The 25,649-nt window shown below is 39.3% G+C and overlaps 2 protein-coding genes across 4 annotated transcripts in view; both read left to right on the plus strand.

Annotated features, from left to right (window-relative positions):
- bxdc2 (brix domain containing 2) overlaps positions 1 to 25,649 on the plus strand; it is a 277,175-nt gene that overhangs the window by 147,429 nt on the left and 104,097 nt on the right. The window lies entirely within an intron of this gene.
- Positions 1,242 to 23,844, plus strand: LOC125746095 (zinc finger and BTB domain-containing protein 7C). 2 transcript variants are annotated; one of them, XM_049019735.1, is made up of 3 exons: positions 1,242 to 1,380; positions 18,876 to 20,108; positions 20,627 to 23,844. In XM_049019735.1, exons 2-3 carry the CDS (start codon positions 18,892 to 18,894, stop codon positions 21,225 to 21,227), a joined length of 1,818 nt encoding a protein of 605 aa, XP_048875692.1. In that variant the 5' UTR covers positions 1,242 to 1,380; positions 18,876 to 18,891; the 3' UTR covers positions 21,228 to 23,844. The 2 variants fall into 2 exon arrangements, with proteins under 2 accessions (XP_048875692.1, XP_048875691.1); XM_049019734.1 differs by lacking the exon at positions 1,242 to 1,380 and adding an exon at positions 9,526 to 9,881.

The raw sequence follows: 25,649 nt of genomic DNA on the forward strand, positions 1-25,649 counted from the left end.
AACTTTCATGGATTGAAAATACTACACTTTATAATCAAGAGCAGGTCAGGTAGACTGATAAAAAAATAAACAAAGAATAAGTAATGACAGAAGATGCTGCGTTGATTGTGACAGATTTTAATGGGTCCATTTGAGTTCTTATGTTATGCGGTCAAGTGTGTTATATGCCATATTAAGCATTATGGATGCCTTCGAGTGGTCAGAGATCGTGTATGATACGATATTTCGTATCATTTGACTTCCCCTACCGGCCCCTGGAGGATGGGCTCCCCCTTTGAGTCTGGTTCCTCCCAAGGTTTCTTCGATCTAAGGAGTTCTTCATTGCTACTGTCGCCTCTAGCTTGCTCACTAGGGGCTTTGGGTGGAGATTCTATGAAGCGCTTTGAGAAAATGTAATGTTATACCATAGATGGGTTACATACAGGAAATAATTTACTGTAGTTTTAAGCATTGCATCCATAGCTTCCAGGACAGGCTCCGGAACCCCGCAACCCTGAATAGGATAAGCGGGTAAAGAAAACGGATGGATGGGTGGATGGATGGATGGATGGATGGATGGATGGATAGCCTTAAGCATAATAATTTAATATCTGAATTATATGTATTTATAGCTGTCTCTGAAACTCTTGGATTAAAAAGTAACTTAAGATTGATGAATCATTTCAAACACACAGTGACACAAACATGTACAGAATATGCTTTTAATATGTCAGTTTAATGTCAGAGTACAGCAATATAATATTTACTGTTTTGTAATGTTTTCAGATCTTAATTATTGATTCTCTGGCACTCTATTTCATTAACATGTCTGCAGTTACTTGTTGTTTGAACAGCAAAATATCGACATAAAAAGCATCGCAAAAAGAGATGATGCACACTGCTAGTAACTTTTCCGTTTCATCTGACTGTGCCGGTATTTCGTGACCATCGCAGAAATCACACCTATAAACGGCCTTGTAGTTGTACAGCACCTGCTAACAGGTACAGAGTTGTAGGCCACTGCATACTCCCACACAGCTCTGATAGCCTGTTAGCCTCTTCACACAGAAGTAGTACTGAACAGCCCAGAAGCAGGTTCGCAGGCTCATCTGCAGCTACATCATTATCTTTGCAGCAGCACAGGTGAATGTGCAGGGACCGCTGCCAAATAGTTTTGGTTAGGAGGGAGGGGTGCTCGGTGGTGGGTGTGTACTCTTTTCATATATAACCATTTGGTGGAGCAGTTTGTTTCCCTCTTACAAGTAACTGACACACCTCCGGCAGGAAAACTGAGCTCTTCTGTCTTTCTCTCTCATTTTCACATGCCGCAAAGGATAAGACTCTGCTTCCTGACAAGAACTGGGGGGCGAGACGATTTGAAAAGCGGCAATCTACTGAAAGGTCAGCAGTGTTTATCAAAACACGATTCTTTTCCTGTGTTTTTACGAAGTATGACTCTATGAAGGGGTCAAAGGGTTTTAAGAGTTACTGTGTGCATGACATCTCAGATTGTCTTTGGTGTTGAGATAAGGTCTCCAGATTGTTTCTGGACTGGGTGGGGTTAAAGACATTGCTAATGCCGACTTTTTGCATTCCCAAAGGGGTTACTACCTGCACTTAACACCAGGTACAACGGGGTTAACCAAGATCACTGCAAACTTGATTTGGGGCAGAGTTACATATTGGGAATTGTGCAGTAGTTGGGAAAACAGAGCAGAGATATTTATAAGGATTTATTTATATATGCATCAATGGATTTTTTTTGCTGTATTTTATATCACATTACAGTGTCATTTGTATATTTTATATGATGTTTTAATTTAACAACACATATGATTAATATGTATAATATAGGATCACTTATACATGTAAACATTCACCAGGTCAATAATAATCATCATTCCCGCTGCATATCTTATCATCCTTGCCGTCATACATGGAAATGCCTTTTTAATGCACTAAAATATGGTTCAATACATTTACAGTATAGTTTACTATAGCAGCAAGATCATTCATAAAATCTACTTACAATGATAACAACTTTATATTTGCCATGAATTACTCCTAAGTAATTACAATTATATAATGTAAGAAATACAACGTTATGGTGAATGTCTGCTTCTTACAAAACGTCGAGGCATTTAATATTACTTCACAAAATCCTGTGAAGCATTGTTGGCCAATAATGTTTGGTATTTGATATGCAGGACTAAATATATACCACTGACCCACATATTACTTTATAGCATTTATCATATGTTTTTTCATTGCTTGTCGTTTAGACTAAGTTTGGGACAGACTCTGTGTTATGAGGATGATTACTGAGACCTGGAATTCCATTTGTATTTTATCATGTGCGGCCATCGCAGTGAAATCACAGAGGATCTCAGGTGCCTTTCTAGAGCTTTCAGCAAGCGATTATATTACAGTGGTGTAGTCATTCTTTTTTAACCAGGTGAAAATGAATTGATTTTAAAACAGAACACTGTGTTTGCATGTTGGGCATTTCTGTAAATAATTGACAAATAATGGTGAATTTTGTTCTGTTCATTTGAGCTTGTTCAAAGGGTTATTTGGGGATAATAGCCACACCTTAGTCTATTTAGTCAAAGGTTTCATTGCCTTTGGTTCAGACACAGTTTATCAATGTTGAACCTGTCCCTAGGAGCTCCTTTGTTTCCACCAGGATATTTTTACATTGGCATATTCACAAGTATTTCTGCCGTAATTCCTATTATTTACTGTGAGCGAGAGCACTTTAAGCACCGTGGTATTTAGGTTAGTCTGTAGCTATAACATGACAACCTGTTACAAGTAAAATTTGCTCATACAGTATATATGCAATGTACATACATTTCAATAAATGAGAATAAATTTAAATACGATATTAAATCAACTAGTGTTGTGTTTTGCATATAACACAACACCGCTAAGTATTTAAATACAAGTGCCTAGTATATATAAGTAGTATACATAATTTACTAAATATAGTTAAAATGTGATGCAACAGAGGCCTGTTTAGAGGTCGAAACGACAAAAGAATTGCTGAACTGGGTCACCTGAGTAGGCAGCTCAGCGTTTGTGGCGATCCTCTGCAGCTAAGCTGTCCCACTGCCGTCGTGTGTTCGTCCGTGTGAATGATGTGGTCTGTGTGTGCACACAATCCTCCTCCATAGCGGCAGAAGCACAGGTTCAATGAGTAAGCGTTAGGCCATGGGTGGCGGAGCACAGATGAATAGAGGGTGGGAGGAGGCCTGAAGAGGCTTTGCAGGGTGGGAGGCGGGATTCGTGCCAAAAAAACAAGTTTGGGGATTTGTGTACTTTGTGTTACTCACAACTCTTTTTGAAAGCTGTCAGGTACATACTAACACACCCAGAGGTCTTTCTGCTTAATATCAAGACTGTAAAGAACGCATGTCATTGTGCTAGGATCTCCACAAGCATGATACCCACTATGTTCCAATCGTTACACACGGTCGTGTCGATAATAGGAAATTGTAACTGTTATAGGTGAAGCGTTCTATAATATTTAAGGTGAATGCATTTGAAGAATTTAACATCAAAAAGCTACTACCTTTATACTATCAACATACATTGTGTGACACGTACCAAGCAGAGCCTGCAACTGAAATGAATGAATACCCATCAGGTGATGCTTAGAAATGTCATTGGGTATTAAGTTAAAATGAAACGCAAGGATCACTCAAGCCAGTGCCAATCAATGGAAGCCCTCAGATCATGGTCTGTTCCACACGTGAACAAGCGATAGAGGCGGGGCCAATTAAATAAGCCGCTACAGCCATCATGCATTTCTGAATGAACGCATGTAGAGCTTTGAACACAGGTCTGGGGGAACGCATATTAATCTCAGAAATGTATTTTGTATTTTCCTCTAAAGATCATAGTTTTGAAAACTGGGTCCACCCACTAGTGTGAAGAGAAGAGGGATCTCACCATAAGAGAGAACTGTGTGGGTCCTATCTCTCAAAACGAGGCCGCATTGATCCGCCTACGTGCTGAGACACAGATCACTTTTGATGCGTGAGAACTGCTGTTGCTCATGCCGGACAGATATCAGGTACAGCCGTGACATGGAGACGGGAGAGAGCAGGAAGGGAATCCGGGCGAATGTCTGCCATTTGGTGCCCTAGCCTTTGCATGAGGCTGTCTTGACAGGCGTCTGTAGCCTCTGCCCTCCAGCCTGGCTGGTTTTAATTAGTAGGTGTTGGGCTGCCGGAGGGCAGGCAGAGCCGATCTGACCGTCATCTGCTGGCCCTCATTATCACAGAGAGAAGGTGTCCTTGCTCACCCCGAGGTCTTAACCCAAACAGGGTAAACACATTAAATCACCCTCAAGGCTCTACTATAAATGTGGCTGATCAACTTGTTAAAGTAGCTACACTAAACAATCAGTACTTTACGCTCGTATAGCGAGAACATCAGTCACACAGATCTGGGGGGTGATTAACAAACTTCTTTTTTTTTTGTCGGTCTAACGCGTAAAGATCACCCCTCCCCACTTCCCAAGAGAAAACCGTATATCGGAATTTGAAAACCTACTAAACAAAAAAAAAAAAATAATAATAATATATTTGTCAGCTAAAAGTATTGTGACCCTTCCTCCTCTCACTATGCGGAGTGTGTGCAGAGGAGCAATAATGACCTTGCTTCTGGAAGATTTGGAGTCGTGGGGGGTTGTCCTTGGAGGCCCGAGTGGAAGGTTTTCCCACCTAAGGAGGTCTGAGAAGCGTGGGCCTATCTGCAGAGGGATTTATTGGCAGGCGAGCAGCCGTGGGGGTGCCAGAAGCTTTCCCACAACCTCAGTCTTCCCAAACACCAGGAGAGGAGAAGGTGAGGACAGCAGACTTAGCTTACAGTACATGAGCTGCAACAGATATCAGCAGCACCTACAACACAGGTGTCTGACTCCATTTCTGGCCGTCCGTGTCTATGCAGCCTTTTGTTTCAAGATCCTATAATTATTTAATTTGTTCGTTTTTTATTGATATATTAGCTTGTATTCAGGCACTGAAATAGCTAATATACTAGCTAGTATTTTATGTTTTATTTCATCCACGTGCAATGAGCAAATTTAAGATAATGACCTCCAACATGACCAAATAATTTCCATGCATGTAGAGTGTTCAGTTCTGTAGTTAACGTACTAGTTATTCTGGGAGTTCCCAGTTTTATTCTTCAGAATCGTAATGCTAGAGGTAAGCCTCAGGTCGGACTGCCCAGTGTCTTCCAACCAGAGCTTGTTCTTGTGCTGGGATACACTGTAACAGTGTACAAAGTCCATTCTCAAGATGGAGAGATTCACTTGACCAAGGTTATGCGTCATCTTCATGTACTGTATTAGAGTCTTGACATATCTCCTAGGGCATGGAGTGAAGATCCCTGAACACAACCGCATTAGCTTGCACTCGTTTTTAAGAAAATTTGTCTTGGCTAGATAAGTTTAAGCTTAAGTATCAAAGAAACGTGTTTTTAATATATACAGTTACAGAGGGGGTTTTGCCTTTACGTCAGAACAATAACAATGCAGTCATGCCTGCATCTATCATTGAGGACATTTCATTTTTTTGCATTTTTCTCACCTTTGATGACACCTCATCTTTTGTCACTGAAATTAGTTTTCAGAATGATTCGTGGCGCTCTCAGAAAGAGGTAAAAATTCACAAGTTACACTATAGTTAAAAATTCTTGGAGGGTCATGCTCCTGAACACCCCTAGGAAGTCCTGGCAGCAGCCCTGAATACCGTACATAATAATTATCATAATAATAAAGTAACTATTTACTGTACTGTACGGCGAGGCAACAAACCACTGAAGCCATTCAATGCTGTCGTCAGCATGCATTCGCTATTACAAATCATTGTATTTAACCCAAATTTTTAATATAATAGTTATAGTTATAATAGTCATTTTGGGCCCATTGTAGTCGTGGAAGCCTTTACATTAGGGAGCAGGTTATAATGTGACTAAACATTTATGGTAATTTCAAAAGAATACAGAAGTAAAGCCACTTGAGAGAGCGCAGATCTAGTGGGATGCAGCGTTTTCTCTGGTTAAAAATTGTAGGACAGGATGCAGCTGGTCTGACAGATTTCCTGTAAACTTGCTCCCAAATAACGAAAAGATGTAGCTGGAGGTATCTTGTCGTACCCTGTCGAGAGGAGAGGAAGGCTATGGCGACCCTATAATTGACTTTTTAGATATACACTGGCCTCCGCTCCATTCATCTTCGATAAAAACCTAACAGAGCAGGAAATTGGATATGGAGATGAATGCATGCTGGGAGACCCTGGCAGGAACAGCATGTGTGACAGCAAACAGGTACTGCAGAACTCAACACTTACTCAGCGTTCGCTTACAGGGTGCGACCGGGGCGCGAACAGACTGCACATAAACTTCTTTTAAGTAAAAGTTGAAAGATGTTAATGTAGAAGACTACATACTTGTAAAAGAAAACATGGCCACCGACACCATGTACGGTGCAAAAGTTCTCTGGAAAATGGAAAACAAACAGTCTGAAATAGTTGTTCTCTTGTTTAAACTTGCGAACAGTGAGGCAAAGAAGTAAAAACAAACACTATGAAGGAACACTTCATGCAGAAAATATTTGGAAATATGAAAATATAAAATAAGAAAACTTCTAAATGGCATATTTTAACGGCATAAACATAAAAGTACTATTATCAAAACACAAAGCTGGGTGAATGTTTACTTCTTTCCTTGTGGTATCAGAACACTGATTTATGCCATTTACACACACAGGACTGGAAACGTGGTCATTTACTCTTAAAAGTATTCCAAATGTAGGTGAGGCTGCTGAAACCGAATTACGGAAATAAGGAAATTGTTTTGTTTTTTTGGTTAAGATTCCAAGGTGGAAAGTCCATTAAATACATTGGGTACTTTACCTGCTAGAGGTCTCTATGACAACAAGCAGAACACAGTCCTGCAGTAGTCTAAGGTATGCAGTTAACTGAGACGTTGTCTGGTCAATAACAATTTAGCGGGTTTCTTATTTGTATGTCCATCCATCCATTTTCCAAACCGCTTATCCTTCTGGGTCATGGCGGTCCGGAGCCTATGGACATGAGGCAGGGAACAACCCAGGATGGGGGGCCAGCCCATCGCAGGGCATCTCTATAAAATGCAATATAAAATTTTTAAATATAAATATAACATACAAATCTTGCGCTTTTATATTAATAAAATCAGATTACATGTTTAAAAGGAAACCTGGAAGCTTTAAATGGAAATAATTTAATTATAATATTAATCCAATGTCCATAGCAGAATTCAAAGTAAAAGATATTTGTAGTATTGAATCCAAGGTGTGTGTATGTCTTTGTGCCTGTGTATCTGTTGTGTGTGGGAGTATATAAAAGTACACACACACACGCACACACACGCTTCTATATATGGAAGTTATGTAATATGAATGGTGCAGTAGGTACCATTGTTGCCAGGGTTCATAGTTAAAATTCGGCTTATAGAATTAGTTTATTAACATGAGCTTCCTCCAGGTGCTTCAGGTTTATTTCATAATCCAGAGACTCACACCTAAAGTGAAGATGTGAGTCTAAATCACCCGATAACAGTATGTGTCAGTGCCTAGTAATGGACTAGTGCCCTTTCCAGGGTTTGCCCCGCCTTCCACTTCATGAATTGAAGCACCGCGGCTATAGTCACTAAAAATACATGATACTCAATAAATGCAAAAAGCGTACATCTCTTGGTATGCGGACTGTACGAGGCAGTTGAATGAACGCATTACCCCCGTTGGTTTAATTTCAGTATTGCTATTCAGTAATATTAATACAAGTGCATAACTTTTATTGCTGTGCATTATTTTCCCATTTCTGCCATAAATATATATCTTAGTAGACATAACGCAACACTGGAGCTTGTAAAATAACTTAAAAATTAGCCTAGTATAAATAGATCACTTTTTACAGGGCCTGATATACTTACTCCTGTAATTACTGCTGGTGTCAATTTTTTGATGTTGTGTCCATATTGTTCCTGCTAGGCTCTTAATTAACAAATTTATTTATTACATTTGCCTTTATTTAGCTGTCGCTTTTGTCCAAAGCGGCAATAGTACAATACACACAAAGAGTCGACTAGGGTTAAGTGCAGCCAGGCTGATTTTCTATTGAATTTAAAGCTTGTTCCTTCAATACCTAATATGTGAAGTATATCCTGGCAGTTCTGTGTCATGCAGTTTGATTAGTGTTTAATATTTCCTTTTAAATGTTTTTGTTATCTCATGACATTCACCATCACAGTCATCACTGTTCCTTATACTGAAAAGCATCTAGAAAACATGATTGCGTGTTAAAATTATTTTCCATAAAAATTTCATACATTAATGGAAAAAGGGAATTCGCTAAAGCTGAAGCAATGGGCAGTGGGATCTCACCATCCTTTTAGAAATAACAATACCTATGTATTATTTATACATATAAAAAACTGATCGCACCCAATGCAAGCCTTTAAGCCGAGTGTGCCAGTGTCTAAGGTTAATGAGAGTTTCTGTGGTCTTGTCAGGCGTCAGAACTGAAGCATGCGTGAATTCCGATTTATAAAAAGGGGGATGTTACGCATTGGAACTGTTTTGTGTAGAATGTTGTTCATAATCCGGACTGAGAACCTTTTTATCCACAGCGTTTACTGAGCACTCAGTGACTGTGCGTAGTAAGTCCGTGCTTATTGGCAGGTTCGTCTGGCTTTATTAACTTATCAATGAGGTTCACGAAACCCATGTGTGGCTCAGTGACATGCACACTCTCCCCGTCCAAATTCAATGGTGACGTTTCACTTTCAGCATTTCAGACGGGGGTTTTTTTTTCCAGTGACACACACAGACATGGTGTCAGTAAAGTCTATTCATTCTACATCATTAAATGAAAAATATGATCACATTGCACTTTTCTCCACATTTTTTTTTTTGCTTGTTTTTAAAGTACTCTTAGAAAATTACATAACAGAAATGATACATTATATTTACTGAATATAAGTCTTGATTTACGTAAGAATATTTTCATAAAAATATCATAGCTTCACTGACCCTAACAATCCAATAAGAAAAGCTGCTAGATGTAAATAAATTTAAAGCCATTTTCCACAAGACCAAAATCCAGCCTTTATTCAATGTTCTTAAACCTGGTAGAAACTAAAGTGCTTTTTATTTATCTGTTCTATGCTTATGTAAAAATGATTACATTATTCACAGTGACTCTGAAGTAGGTTCGTCAGCGGTACACATGTTCAGAAGCGATGGCATACCCATTATTAACCTCAATGAATTTAACGAGGCCCAATTTTTTTTTTTAATTATCAGTCAAAAGTGGTGGAGCGTATGTAGCTAGTGTATCTAGATTTTACTTATTGTTTGTTTTTCATTGCAAAATAACTCCCCCCGACTGCAAGTAAATCTACCGAAACTAAAAATTCATTTTGTCTGACCTAAATCAATGGATGTCTCTGCCATGAGCTTATTACACACTGTGCTTAACTTGTGTTGTGGAGGTGGATGGGGTATTATTATCTCTCAGCTACCCACCCTGCTATAAAAACTAGCGGTGCGACATCGCAACAGTGCAGAGCTGCCGTTCTCCCTCCCATGGTGCTACAGACAAGCCTGCCTCTCCAGAACACCAGCGTTCTTCATAAGCACATTTTCTAAAGGGGGGGGGATTCAGAAGACCTCTGCAGCTCCTCTCATTCCTGTTGTTTCTCTGGATTTCTCTGTGGCTCCTGAACGGGTGGCTGATGAAAACGTGACTGTGAATGGAAAGACAGTTTCGTCTTTGTGGCGCGAGGAGATGAGAGAGGTCACTGCACACTGCCCCTTTGCCTCGGGATAAAACGTGAGGAAGCGCAAGGTGGGTGCCGATTACTGTGCAAAGATTTCCTGCACCTGGCGGAACATTCAGGTGTGAGTACGGACATGTGAACAGAGTGTGGGAGGTCGTCTTTGTGCTAAGATATTCTCAGTAGTTCTGAATGTAGAGGCAAATTTGATAAGTTATGTATCACAAAGCATTAAAAATGTAGGAGTTATATATAGATCATAGAGGGAAAAAGTGTTTTAATATAAGGAAACAGAATCTTAAACACTATTAGATGCTTTACGAAATGTAGTTAAACGTTGCAAGTTTTCTTCAGTCCATTTTTTGCAAACTGTGGATTTTTTTGCCTTGATTTACATTTGTGTGATGCATGACGGAGAGTTTTATTGGGTTTTGACTATTTGGGATCATAGCATTGCACACAGAAGTTAAAAAATGGATTTTATAAATTGCATGTGATTTTCATAAAGTATTATCGTATGTGTAATGTACATTTCGCATTGTCAGAAGTGGAACATAAACTGCAGTTTCTATCAGTCTATTTTGCCAATTAGCAAGAACTAAGAACGACTGGCCGATAGACAAAACATTGCAAACCATTTTAAATCCAGATCTCTGAGCATGTGGGGTTGTTTACATGCCTTAAGCTGTGGGTGAGGTGCCCTTTCCCCTCATTTATGATCAGTATGTCACCACACCACAGCTATGAGCTCACGTCTGCTCACAATGCAGAAAAACAAATTAGCTTCTTTTAAAACCCTTTCCAATTCCATACTCAGATTTTTATCATATCTGAGACCTCTGCATCTGCCCCATGCCTTTGCTGCTGCTGAGCCTTCAGCAGAAGTTTCGTTAAGAAGTACAGTCAGTGTGGTGGCATTTCGCCTTGCTACTAAATATAATTCACCTCTACCTCTGCAAATCTATCCAATGCAGCTTATTGTCTTTACTTGTTTATGGAAGTGCGTGGTTTACTGTGTAATCTGACTGTAAATTACAGCAGGACTCCCCTGGCATATGAACGTGTAACATCTGGATTACACGTCCAAGAATTTAACCATTATATCATTTTTTATATTACTTTGGCCCAAGCAGTACGAACTTGCATTATTTATGAATGATTTTGTGCAAATTTAATGTAAAACAGACAGCAGTGCGGTGATACTTTACACTAGACAATTAGCTAGCGATCTGGTATAGCGGTAATTAAAAATGACATTCTGTTGTTATTCATGGGACTCAGCCGACTTTGTTTTGTCTATAATGAAAATTAGTTTTCTTTACGCAGGAGCTGGGTAGATGCTATATATGTTCAGCCATGTTTGTAGAACGCTATAAAGAGCTATAAATTAAAAAAATGAATTAGTCTTGAACAGCAAATGAATAGAGATTGAAAAAATCTAATTCTAACTGCAGTGTACTGACCACATCGCAAATTGTAGCTATTGATTTGGATGTTAGATGCATTAAATAATTTGCCCATTAAAAGCATACCATATTAAAGTATATTTTCATTTTTGTATAATTACGGATATTTCTTTCTATAAATGCATTGTTAAGATAATAGTCTGCATATGTGCTATATATTATATATACTTACACATTAAATAAGCAGAAATCGAAGCACAGATGCAGAGGGTTTTCTGTCTAGCCAAAGGTGGCTCTATAATTCAGTGCTTGGTGGCAGAAGTGCTAAACAGTACTGTTTTAGCCTGAGGCCTATAATGATTGTATTGTGACTGGGCTCAAGGCAAAGATGCAGTTTTCACAGATTTCTTGTGGGTGAAAAGTGAGTAAATTATGACTGAACTGAAGGATTTGGAGAGCTGAGCAATGGACAGTGAGGGCTGAGACTCTGCACTGCGGTACTTAATATTTTACCTCGAGGGAAAAGACAGGTGAGCAGAAATATCACTCTGCAATTATGTTGAGCCTTGACGCCCTTAATGCTGTCAAAAGTTGACGGGGAAAATTAGGTAAATATCATATGCCAACCATGTCCTGTGCAAGACAACAAAAAAACCTAAACTCAGTTTCCTTTTTGGTTTATGAATGTATTGACTGAGCATTTTATACACTTTTATAGTTTCACAAATGTTTTATATATCATTTATATGTTTCATATATGTGATTAATGCTTGAACAGAGAGGTCAGAAAATGCTTACAAATCGCAGCAGAGTCCACTGATGTTCAGCACACCTTGTGACAAATGGTTCCCAGTGAATTCAAAATGCTCAGTGCATCAATAGTTTCTGAGTACATGAACAGTCTTTTGTGGAGCACTTAAAGGTGATGAAGTAACCCATTAGCTCAAAGGTGACAGAATAATTAATTGCTTCATTTATTCAGTCATGTATCTTCTAACTGCTTTTCCAAAGCAGGTTCATGCGAATAATTATCTTCAGCGGTTTTGCGTGGAATTCCGCATTTTAAATGATGCATTTTGTTGAAATAAACTTATACTCACAATTGCAGGGGAACATAGTGACTGTAAGCAGTCAGCGTCTAAGGCAGAACAAGTTACGGCCTTAAGTCACAAGCCAGAAGCTTGCGGTGGGAGACCAGTGCCCTCCTCCCCCTCTGTCTATGGCATATCCTCTTCAGATGGTCTCCACATTATAATTAAGAGTGCATTTAAGCCGACTAGGCAGCGAGTCTTCCCAGGGTGGGTGACTGACCACCATATAGCTGACCCCTCTTATCAAGGCTGTTGTTTTAGCCCAGCAGCTGTTTGACTTGGCTGAAGTTTCAAGGGAGGGGCTGCCTTGTTTACTCAGCTAGACATTAAAATGGGGAACTTTTTGGGCGGAGGATCCTTTTCTCAAGATTTGTCACTCTGTAGGACATCTGTGCCCTCACCAACTTTTTTAAAATGATTATTTCCGCGATACAAATGCACTCCTCAGCATTATTTTGCTCCTACTACCCCTCCAGCTGTCACAGACACTGGGAGAATCACGCTGAATGGTGCTGTGGGGGTCAGATTCAGACACAGAGAGGGCTGACTCAATGGAACAGTTCTAAAAGAATGAGTCCAAAACAAAATATGAGGCAGGTGACGGTATGGAAAACCACCGGCAAAGGGCCTTTAGATGACAACCACAAATGCTTGACTTGAGGCAAAGAACGACTCAGCTCTGAAGCTAAGGACACTAAGAGTGCCTCAGAGCTCTTTATCTCTTTACCTTAGATTGATCAAAGGTCATCTCTGTTGATCACAACTTTGCAACTCCCCTTTCTGGACCAGAGAGGTCGTACTGTAACAGTATCCCTTTGGGGCAACACTAAACCAGCCTTGAAGGGTAACATTGGGCCAAGGAATCTTAGGTTGTACTCACACTTGGTCCGGTTGCCTCGTATCATGCCCAAAAGCCCTGCTCCCCACTGCCCTGCTGGTCTGTGTTCACATTGCTCTTAACGTTACGGGCCTGAGCACGCTTTCATATCATTTGCAGCTTCTTTGGAGTCGTTTTGGGTGCGATGACACATGGCTCTCTCATAGGATTTAACAAGACTGCAATGCAGCAATTTTAATTTAATCCTGCTGCAGGTAAAAGTCCTCTTGTATTTTACCAAATATCTCTGAGTTACTGTGTGTTGCGTACAGTTGCTCTTGGATTCTCTCGTCAGCTGAAATTTCCAACAAACGCTGCAGGTCTGCCAAATGGACAAAGTGATCCATTTGTCGTAATGTTTGTTAAATCTTTGTTGCCACCTGATCTGTACAATCTACCCAATCCGTTCCTTCTGGGTCCAGTTTATGTATAGTGTACATGTACGCACGTGTGGGCCATTCAGGTGATTGACGTCACGTCTGTTTTTCATGCTCGTACACGGTTACCGATTACACTAGACATATACCGTGTCTGATTCCAACTGAACCATGCCCAGGCCTACCCCTTCAACTGGTACTGCACTAGTCAACAAACTAAACTTTGGGGGTCAAACATGCTTAGGCACGGTATGGATCCCAAAGAGTGAGTAGACCCTTAACATCTAGCAGGGCATCCCTTAGGCCTAGGACCAGCTTAAGGGGGTTAGGTGATAGAGCTCAGGATTAAGGACTATATCAAGTAATTCTTTAGCTCACAAGCAACACCATTTCTTAGCTGTGCTAGTTCTGACAGCAATTGTTGATTTACTTTTAGTCGTTTGTAGAAAAATTTGTTCCAGTCTAGTTTTAGTTAATGAAAATCACAGGATATTTCGTTAGCTAAATCTACACTTCGTGGAGTCAATGAAATTAACAGGTTTAGTCATGGTCTAGCACATCATTTCACATTTCTGTGAAAATTTCACTTAATTTTCTCTTTAGAAAAATAATACAATTTAGTCTCAAACAAAATACTTGCATGTTATGCATTTCTATTCATGTTATACGAAAAAACACCAGTGCACAGAAGTCGAATAAAGAAAACTCAAGTGTCCTCAAAAATATAAACAAGTATCGGATCAGTGAATATCAACTGGATTCTGCTTATTTCTGCATTAAGTTCAATTCATGACAGTGAACTTTTCAAACACATTAAAAGAAACATCAGCTGTTTGTTTCTGTTCATCTCATTTGCTTCAAGTTTGTGGTGTTTTTCTCTGTTATTGCCATTCCACACGGATTACACTGCGTCTTGCTTTTTAATCTATCTACATTTCTTCCTAGCTAACGCTGGCTGTGACATAGATACTGCCCAAGATTAATCTAATTTTCACACTGTCATACTGTCCAGAGATTACACAGAGGTAAATTGTATTTTGATGGTATTTTCAAAAGCACTATTTCACTATTTTAAAATTTTGCTGATAAAATTCCCCAAGTTGGGAGAGGCTGCCCACGATAAAATGCACAAGTCGGTGGGGGTGGGGGGCATAAATAATACAAATTTGACCAAGTCTAGCACAAATGTAAGGAGTTTACAGACAGCTTTTAGAGATATAACTGCATTGTTTACACACTTGCAAGGAGTAAGATGAACATTATGCAGCCATGCGCATCTACAGTCAACACTCACTAAAGATACTACAGTACTTCTGGTTAATTTTACCCAATCTCTTCCTGACATTTGTCTCATTTTATTCATTGACAAAAGCGTTAGTATCATAGTTTTTGGCATCACAAATTAAATATTTTACCGATTGTCTAATTTTTGTCAGTTAAAAATCTTTCTTGTTGACAAATTTTTGCCACAGTTTTTTGCAACAACATTAATACTGTTAGCTCCTTAGACAGATTCCCCTTCCACGAAAGACTGGATGTGACCAATACTCCCTTAGAATTCAGAGGCCGACTGGCAGTATATACCAGGCAGTTTTTAATGATACCAGAAGCTGTAGGAACGGCCAGGGGTGCCAGGGGTCTATCGACACTGGCTACAAGAAGAACTTTTCAAAAGTGGGCTTCATGCCGAAATGCAAGAGCAACTCAGCGGGTATGTAACCTGGTTCTCTCTTCACTCCACTGCGAAGGGGCGATATTCCCAAGTGTCAGCCTACCCGATGAATTCAGTTACTTGAAGGCAGGTCCATTGGCTGGGACAGTAAATAGGTGCAGGTTTACCAAAGCGTCTGGCCTGCTATTTTTGCACTTGGTTGTACTGGGAAATCTGGCAGTGGGTTTGTTGCCAGGCACGCGCACTTTGATTGAGCCAGTAGTCCATGGAGGGTATGATTGTAGTTGATAATTCAAAGGGGAATAAGTGTGGTTGATACATCAAACAGCACTGAAATGTAGGAAGGCCTGTGGCCGGACCCAACATACAATTGTGGAAATGCTTCAAAGGGAGACAATCTTGCTGACTGGCCAAAATATATGTCTACAAAACTAGCTAGATTTCCTTGCTATTTCATTCAATCTAACCATTTGTCTGGGGTTGGTACATGGAAGAAAAACTGGGTCATAAGAGGTCTTCCAAATTCTTGACGTTAAAAAATGAGGATCTCATTCAGACATCAGGCCTTTTTGGATGCAGCAGACATGAAAAATGTGGTGGAACAGGAGGTCTGCCAGAAGCTTGGCCGGTATTTATTGTTTCATAGCATTATATGTTAAATTTTGGACCTTCTTATAATCCATGTGAACTTTGGATAGGGACAAAATATACCCTAAAAATAAAACTGAGTAGATATGAAACTCAGACTTCTGAAATATGAAGTCTTTCCCAGCATATTCCATGGGTACTAACCCAGCATGCTCTATGTGGGAGGTTACATCTAAATAAAACACAAGTATATTACAACAATAGCATGTGCAGAAGTACATCATTAAGAAATGCTTGGAATTCCAAAGACACATCCACCAGGCTAAATGGCATAACCAAGAACCCAGATTTCCATTGGCTGTTTGGAAGGTTGTTTTACAATCATTTGCTTCCAAAATCCTGTGGGGATCTGAGGCGGTAGCCCTCCCCCCCACATACCGAAGACCCCCTGGAGGTCCTGATATAGAGCTAGAATGGTTCTCTCCTCCCCCACCACATATGAGCAGTGCATGACATTACTCTATAGCATGAGGTCCTTAGCACGAAGCACAACACACATAACTTCAGGGTACAGTGGACTATGGAATACTGGGGTTGTGGAGGTGAAGTCATGGCTAGCTTAACATAACCAGGGTTTGAGGAGTTGTGGCAATCGTAAACTATCTGCTACATGAGATCCCTATTTATCACCATACCTGGTTAGTAATTTTAGTAATGGTTCTGGTATGAGTCTACTGTCAATAGCCCCCTTAGAGTTGTGGGAAGGCAAGGTCATAGAGGAATTCCCCACTGTAATGCTACGTGCCAGCTAAGTTACCTGCTTAGCTGGACTTTATTAGGTTGACAGAAAATTTTTCTCACCTTCCCAGGATATCTGCACCTGATGGGCAAGTGGGAAACTTGATTAAAAGGGTAAATAGTCTGACTCTTAAAGGCCTCGCCTTCACCTTCAATGTTAGAATTATGGGGCAATCTCAACAATTATGACTAGCTGTCCGGTAGAAAATGCTCCCGACTAGATAACTGCATCCCATGCATATTGAGGGGCTTCAGACCTTCAAAGTGAGAAGGACCTGGATTAGTTAGCCGAGTCATTTCCTAGGATGCTTTCCGTCTTGAATTTTGCATGTCACTGCCACATTAAATGCCAGATTCCAAATCATCCCTGCCTGCTAATTCCCTCTTCATAGATTCCAATAAGCTCTGCGGGTATGCAGTGATCGGGGAGACATCACTGCAGTATCCTTTCACTGTTAGAATGTGACACCGGTCACATAATCACCAGTCAAACACCAGCCATCAATGCAAAGAGAGCAGGTGTGCTTTGATATAGAATTCCAGATTCAGGGTGATTAAAGATGACCTAGAACTACTGTTAACAAGAGACCTCAATCCTGTTTTTGCAGACCTTCTAGCTCCCAGATGGTCATTGCAAAGGTTATTCCTGAAAAGGAGGGAGATTATGAAGGAGAGTTTTGTCCTGATCAAAGCCTACTTTTAGGGTAGGCTGGCAAACCCCAATGAACACTGGAGCAAAAATCATTGACGGCAGTCACAGTGTTCATTGTATCTTTTGGGTACTATGACCCATGCTTCTGAGAAGGAACTGAACAATTGCAGAGGATCTGGTAATGGGAGGAACACTTCCCGCAGTAGAGGTGTGACCTACATGTTTGGCTGAACTCTGGCTGATTTCCAGAAACTGAAAAGTAAAGACTCACAATGAAATGGAATTAAATCGTGTCAATTACTGTAGAAATCGTCACTGAAAATCTGAAGACGCATGTAATTTCTGAATTTAGTTTCGAATCATTTTGTGTGTTGTACTCATATGGAAGACAAATACATTTTTATTCCGTTTCAATAATGCTAGTTATTTTTTAATCAAAATGTCAAACATTCAATAGTTCTACTACATGTAAAGTGAATGCTTCGTTACAAATTTGATTTCATACTATGCTGTGTAACATCCAGCAAATATATTCTTATCTAGTAGTATTTTCTATTTATAAAAGCTTTAATTACAAATTTTCAAAATAGGCATCAGCAGATGTTTTTGCACACTAGCGAGTCTTTAAATGTGCCTCACACCGTCCACGTAATCAGTAAATCAGTGTTATTTTAATAACCTCTGGTGAACTCCAGTTACACAGCAAACCACAAATTTCCAGAATACCACACGCTTGTTTAATTTTTTAAATCACCGCTGTTTTTGCAGAAACCAGTGTCTTTAAAAGAAATATGGCCTCAGTTAACCTTGTGTGATATACAGAAACCGTGGATAATTTGGCAAAGACTTTCACTCAAATGGCCAGTCATGTGGAGTCAGGATATCGAGCTGGAGAAAATGTCCCAAAAACTTGCCCATATAACCAAATTTAAAAGAGAGTTTCAGTAGTATTGTGTCTTATATCTGGAACAAAGAACAAGAAGGCATGTCTAGAGAAAAATCTGGTGAAGGAGTGTGACAAAGAATGCAGGTGACAAGGCTGCATCTTGTAGCGGGTTTGTTTATTGACCCCAACCCACCCAAATTCTTAGGGAGTAATGGGCTGTAAGTAATTGAACCATCTGTCCCCTAAAAAATTGTTCTACAGCAATTTCTCTATTAATGAAAACAAAATAATTAAAAATGATTTTTTAACTGTGTTATGTGTGTGTGTGTGTGTGTATTTCTTGATTTGACATTAGCTTTATATTTAATAATTAATAGATATTGTAATTGTCATGTGATTGTTTAAAATTTATCAATATTGCTTTTTAATTGTAATGTTTTTAAATCCTATATTTTGCAGTTTAATACTAATTTTAATGTTACAAAAGTAGTTTTAGTGCAATAATTTCTTAAACTGGTATTATACCTCGGCCAAATAATGTTAGTCTGAATAAACTGCGTAGATGATATTTTCTTTCCAGAAAAAAGTGCTTGATAAAGAAATGAGAGTTGAATTTGATCAGAAAAAAAATGATTCTGTGTAACAGCATTTAAGAGCACATATATTATGCTGTTCGGGAGACTTATTGAATCTTGGTTTCTATGCATCCTTTTGGCAGAGTCACTGCTGAGAAAATGGCCAACGGAGAAGACGACTTAATTGGGATCCCATTCCCCAACCATAGCAGCGATGTTTTATGCAGTCTAAACGAACAGCGGCGGGATGGTCTTCTGTGCGATGTTGTTCTCATTGTTCGAGACCAGGAGTATCACACACATCGTTCTGTCTTGGCAGCCTGCAGCCAGTACTTCAAGAAACTCTTCACTGTGGGAATGGACTGTGATCAACACAGTGTCTACGAAATTGACTTTGTTGCACCCGAATCGCTTACTGCAATCCTGGAATTTGCTTACACCTCCACTCTTACGATCACCACTTCTAATGTGAAAGAGATCTTAAATGCTGCTCAAATGCTGGAGATTCCCTGCATTATCCGGGTGTGCCTGGAGATTATGGACACGGGAAGGGAAGATGAGGAGGAAGATGAAGACGAGGAGGATGAGGACGAGGTAGAGGAAGAAGGCGAAGACTCAAAGGAGGAAGAACACGAGGATAATGAAGCTGCTGAACAATCGGTACAATCTCCAGCGGGTCAAGACCAAGATTGTTCTCCAAGTACCTCCCAGCAGGAGATAATTTCAAGCAGACTGAGAACTGAGGTCACAGAGGTTTTCAATGAGAAACCCAGAAACAATGAAACCTTAGAAGGCAGAGCCCTGAAAGATTTTTCCATTGAATCCTTACTACAAGAAGGACTGTACCCAAAGTTAACAGGTATAGACAGACGGTCAGCTCTTCCCCCACTCCTTCCAGGGTTATTCCCACCCATGTGGGCCGGGGATTTTCCAAGCTTTCCTCAAATCCAGAAACCTAACCCTAGCCCCCTCCCATACTGCCAAGAACTTGAAAGCAGGCCACTGGACCTAGCAGTTAAGAAGGAGGGCATTAAGGAAGAGCTGAACGATGACATCACCAATAGCCTTTTTCACAGTGACTTTTTAAAAGACTTTATGGGTGCAGGTCTTAGTGTGCTACCCGAATCCCACCTGGGGACTATTAAGGATGAGTCAGATTTCAGGTCATACTTGAACTTCCTCAGTGCCACTCACCTTGAAAGCTTATTCCCCCCTTGGCAGCTAGAGGAAGAGAGAAAAATGAAGACCAAAGCATCCCAACAGTGTCCGATTTGTAACAAGGTAATTCAGGGTGCAGGAAAGCTGCCTCGGCACATGAGGACACACACCGGAGAGAAACCATACATGTGCACTATTTGTGAGGTCAGATTCACCAGGTGGGTAAAAAAAATTATCATCTTTAGAAATGAAAAACGCCTGACAGTCATGATACGGATATTTTTTTTCTTCTAAATTGTTTCAGCATTGGGTTTTTTTGTGGAGCTAGAAAAACTGTCACATTCACTGAGCTGTTTTTTATTTTTTTTGCATTTCGCATTTTGTTACATTAAGAAATGGCAAAGTATGTCATGGTATCAGACCACTCACATGTTATGAAACTGACTAGCTATTTGGTTTTAATATCATAATTGTATTCATGGTAGATAAGTTCACATCTTTTAATTTGTCACTGACATAATGCCAGTTGACTTTATTACACAACAAAAATATTTGGACTTTTTAGTTCATTAAGCATATTAGCTTCTGCCCATAAATACGCAGGTGTGCAAGTATTTCAAAGATGTGTTCAAGATTGCTGTTATTTTATTAGTGGTATAATATCAATTTAGTCAGAGATGTTAATAAAAATGGTTGTTCCATATAAATAATAATTTCACTGCTTTCACCATTGCAGGCAAGACAAGTTGAAGATCCACATGCGTAAGCATACTGGAGAACGGCCATACATCTGCCTTCACTGCAATTCCAAATTTGTCCACAACTACGACCTAAAGAACCACCTACGTATTCACACAGGGGTACGGCCTTACCAGTGCGAGCATTGCTACAAAAGCTTCACACGGTCGGACCACCTTCATCGGCACATAAAGAGGCAAAGCTGCCGCCTGTCTCGACCTCGAAGGGGCCGCAAGCCCACTGCCTGGCGCGCCCCCAATTTCCTTTATCCATCTTCCGCCCATCATGAAGATAAGAGCCTCAGCATTAACAGCCAACTCCTCTCACTTGGACACGGTGTCTCTGGTCCCAGGTTCTTAGAGAGACATCACTTGGAGGGCAGCAGTCTCAGCTTTGACGACTTGGACAACAGTAGGGAGAGTCTTGATGTCAAATTAGACAGAAACCATGGCGATGAGATGGAGAGGAAGAAAGGCGTGTTTACATTTGCCCTGGCCCACGACGATATTCTCTCCCATCAACCATTCTATTCTGCCGCGGCTGACCCCTGGGCAATGAGGCTAAACCACATTACTCCCATCCCAGAGGGGACCAAGTAAATCCTTCCAAATTAACAAAACAAGCCTCAGGAGCTACTCGTATCTCACTGCAATGGTCCTACTCATAGAACAGAAATTTATATCTAGGGTAAACACGTTTTGATATTCTGCGATCTCATAAATTCCTACACATTTTCTGTTCTCTCTCAGTTCGTGTCGTACACTGCTGTAATAATGATAGTACTTAAAAAGACATACTAAAGCTAATCAGGAATCCATTTTAGGTCATTATAAGACTGTACTTTGTCAGTATGTGTAATTGGGGGCATTTTTGTTTTAAGAAGCTGGGCATGGAGTCATTTATCACTCTAGTTAACTGGAAAGCGCACAGAACTGATTTCTGACTTAGACTAATCTACATTTGTCATCTGCAGCCTTTATACTTGATGGGCTTTGAAAGACAACCAGTCGTTTTTCAAATTTCGAAATGCTAATGTAAAAATAAAATAAAATAAATACTTATTCCTGAATAACTAAGCCTCCTGACTTTAAACTTTAATAATGGTATTAGTATATTCAATAATGTGATTAGATAACAACTTAAATAATCTGACCTTTCAAAATACATACAGTGAAAATCATACTTTATACTTATATACTTGTATATTAAATTTCAAGGAGGAAAATTCCTCAGGAATGCTTAAATATATATAGTACATTTTAAAATGTGTCAAAAGATATGTTTTAATATGTATACATTTTTACACGTCTTAATTTTTTATATAAATAATGAAACAAAGACATACATATTAAAAAAAAATTCAAAGCTGCAAACACCTTCCTTTGCATTATCTAGAGTCCACGTTAATCTGCAAATTATGCTAGTTGTTCACATACTGTAAATCCATATATTTAAGAGAAAAATATTCTGCAGAACACGTTATGCTTTTCTTGCAAGTCTAAACTTCGAAGATGCAGATTGCATATGTTTGACAGTAGATTTGGAAATTTGGATTTCAATTTGGATTTTATGTCAAAAATAATTTTAGCTCATAAATATATGAAAAAATAACTATATGATCAGTCTGAGTATACAGATGTGGTTTGGTGTAACTTTTTATTTGTTTTGCTGTTATATTGGAATGATGACTGCAGACATAATAAATGGTCTGCCCATGAAATATCAAGACGATGATAAAAGAGCTGCTTCTTAACCTCATGGACAATTGCAACTATTCCCCTTAATTGTCTTTCATGTTTTCTAGCAATATTATTTTCAAAATCCTCATCTGTTGAACGTAATATGAAATATACTTGTAATATAAAATGTTATACTGCCCCCTACTGGCCAACTGAGATTTAATATATTATATACGATTTAATATACTGTATATTCTATTCCAGGGGTTAACAACCTTTCTTAAATCCAAATAAAATTAGAACAGAGCTGGAGACGACTAATGCATGATAGCATAGCTATTCAGGAACTAAGTGAGGGCTTTGGTATTTTTCCCTTTGAAATATATCCCCTGAATATTTTTTTCTGCATTTCGTGTAAACCAATTGATAACATGGCATTTCATTGGCCGTGACTCTGACATGGTAATGAATGGACTGATGGGTATATTTTTGTGTCCAAACTGCATACTTCTACCTATTTTAATGGATTTGCCCAGTTTACAAAATAATTAGATATTATGAAAGCTTAACACACATACATAAATCAAACATAGGTTAGTGTAAATATGTACATAATATTTTTTGTGTGATGTTTTTGTAATCTTCCAAAGATGTGGATAGCTAGAAATTGCATAAACCTGACAGAGCCTTGTTTTATGTGTTTCTTTAACAAGTTTTAATTTTTGAACTTATTTTGTATTTATTAATTTTGAAGATGCTGAGCAGATATTTCCCAATACTGGTCAGAACAAAGTTTAAAATCCAAATGGTACACCAGTTATTTTGTAAATCTAAATCTAAAGATATTCAAAAGGATATGATTGAATATTTTCTAGTTATTTATATTTTAAATTTCTTTCACTCTACTTTGTTATCTTTAAAAGTTTTCCCTGAATGCCTCAATCATGGTCCGAGACTCCATAATCTGGAATTCTCTGCGTTCATTCAGTACAAGTAGGACAAATTGTATCAACTCATTCAAAACTGACAGGATTGTACCCTAATAAAATTTACAATAATTAGCTGCAAGTTCAAGTGCAAGTCCTACTGTTTCTTTTCACTTTAAAAGCAACCAACGGTCATGATAAAAAGCTTCAGCTTTGACTGATTTAGCTTGTTTGACAGAGGCCGAACAGATGTACGTCCTCTCAGTGCTTAATGTTTTGTATCTTTTGTATGTTTTGTACGAGCTAAGAGAAGTGCACGCAAATTCATACCTGTAAATATGTATGGAAATGTGGATCTGAGTGTATTTGCACTAATTGCTTTCGATGTTCAACTTATAATATACTCCTAAAACGGGAATATCTTTCAACAAATGCAGTGAACTTGCATAATGTATGTAATTATTCTTATGAAATTGATCTTTCACCTGAATTTCTCATGTACATACCTGTACCTGATGGAGTTTTTTGCCTGTTTTTAAAGCAGTTTATTATGAAAAACAACCTGGTTCTAGCTGTTGGTCGACAAAATAAAACAGCTTTTTGCAACCAAATTTTTTCTCATTTTTCATGCAAATTACCGTTGAAAAATTCCTACTCAGGCAAAAGTACCGTTACTTCCAAAATGTGCTTGTAGACCCTCCAAAATAAACCTATAAGCGCAACATCACAGATGGCACGGTGGTGCAGTGATTGGCATTGTCACCTCACACCTCTGGGACCAATGTTCACGTTGCACGTGTGTGATGCACGTTCACCTCGTGCCATTGGTGAGTTTCCTCTGCGTACTCCAGGTTCCTCACCCCCATAAGTCCAAAAACATGCTGAGGTTAATTAGAGATGTCAAACTGTCCATAGGTGTGCGTGTATGAGTGAATCGCGCGTGAGTGTGCCCTGTGATGGGCTGGTGCCCGATCCTGGGTTGTTCCCTGCCTTGTGCCCTGTGATGGGCTGGTGCCCGATCCTGGGTTGTTCCCTGCCTTGTGCCCTCTGGAATAAACTCTGGACCTCGTGAAAAGGACAAGTAATTACAGAAACTGGATGCATTGCACAAAAGTTACATCAGCCAGAGGGATATTTGTTACAGTACATACAAATAGGCCTATATACAGTAAGGTATACATCTAAAGTGCATAGAAAATAATAGGAAATGTGCACCAACAAGTAAAAGAAAATGGGTTAAATTAATGCAGGATTACTTCATGGGCCAAAAATATTAAGCCAACAATTTTAATTTGCATTAATTTTGACTCCCTAGCATTATAATATGTGCCCTTTTGTATTTTTGCTTTATGAATTTTGCATTTCACAGCAAGTGTTACATTTGAAAGCTCAAACAAATACTAAACAGATCTATTCATTTCTGCTGGTTACGTTATACTGCAGCAAGTTAACTCAGCGAATATCTCTCACACGCACAGTTGCACCGTTACAGCAGCCTATCAATAACAGCGATAGCCTACAATAAATCAGTTAGCTAAAAAGCTACAAATAAAATATTTTAACCTACATAGTGCTATATATGCTATTGCAATATATGACGACATCAAACAACACAGGCTACGTTTTTCTAGGTGTATATTGTTCGTAGTTGGCCGGCGTATCTAATGAGGTTGAAAGGGCGTGATAAGGCCATAAAGGTAAAGCTACAACTGAAGTGAATGCGTGTAACCTCAGTGTTATTAAAAATACCACAGACATAGATAAGTGAGTCTTGCCTAGAAGCCATTATCGTTTGACTGTAATGTTACCTCAACCTTGCCTTGTATTTCTAGATGGAGGCCATGTGAAATGAGCGTAAAGCCAACGGCAAAGACCGACCCACGTTCCTCTCTGCTGTTTCGAGTGGCATATGATGATGGTATTAAACAAAAAAAAAATAAAGGCAAGTTGCGTCGGTGCATCTAATTGTATAATTTAGTCGCACTGTCTCCAAAAATGGTCACGATGTGACCAAATGGTTACAGTCCGGAGTCCTGCAACCAAAAAAAAAGAGAAAAAAGGAAGAAAAAAGAAAGAAAGAAAAAAGAGAAAAATAAAAATAAGACATAATGTGCAAGAAATTACACCACAGCAGATTCCGGATACTGCCAACATTTTTATTATCTGTATTAATACGTGCCAGAGCATAGCTAGAACTTCTGTGCCCCGAAGCTTGGGCCCAGAATTGGTCCCCTGCCGTAGAAATTGCCGAGCCAGTGCTGGGCCCCCTGAATCCGCCAGGTTATCCATGCCCCTGTGACACCACAGGTTACACGACAGTGATAACATTTATTTCAGTACAACAATACTTTCATTCAGGAAGCACCCAAAAGAAAATATCAAACTATGTCATGATGTTTGTTATAAGTGGCAGAGG

This window comes from Brienomyrus brachyistius, chromosome 7, assembly GCF_023856365.1.
Source record: "Brienomyrus brachyistius isolate T26 chromosome 7, BBRACH_0.4, whole genome shotgun sequence".
Classification (NCBI taxonomy): Eukaryota; Metazoa; Chordata; class Actinopteri; order Osteoglossiformes; family Mormyridae; genus Brienomyrus; species Brienomyrus brachyistius.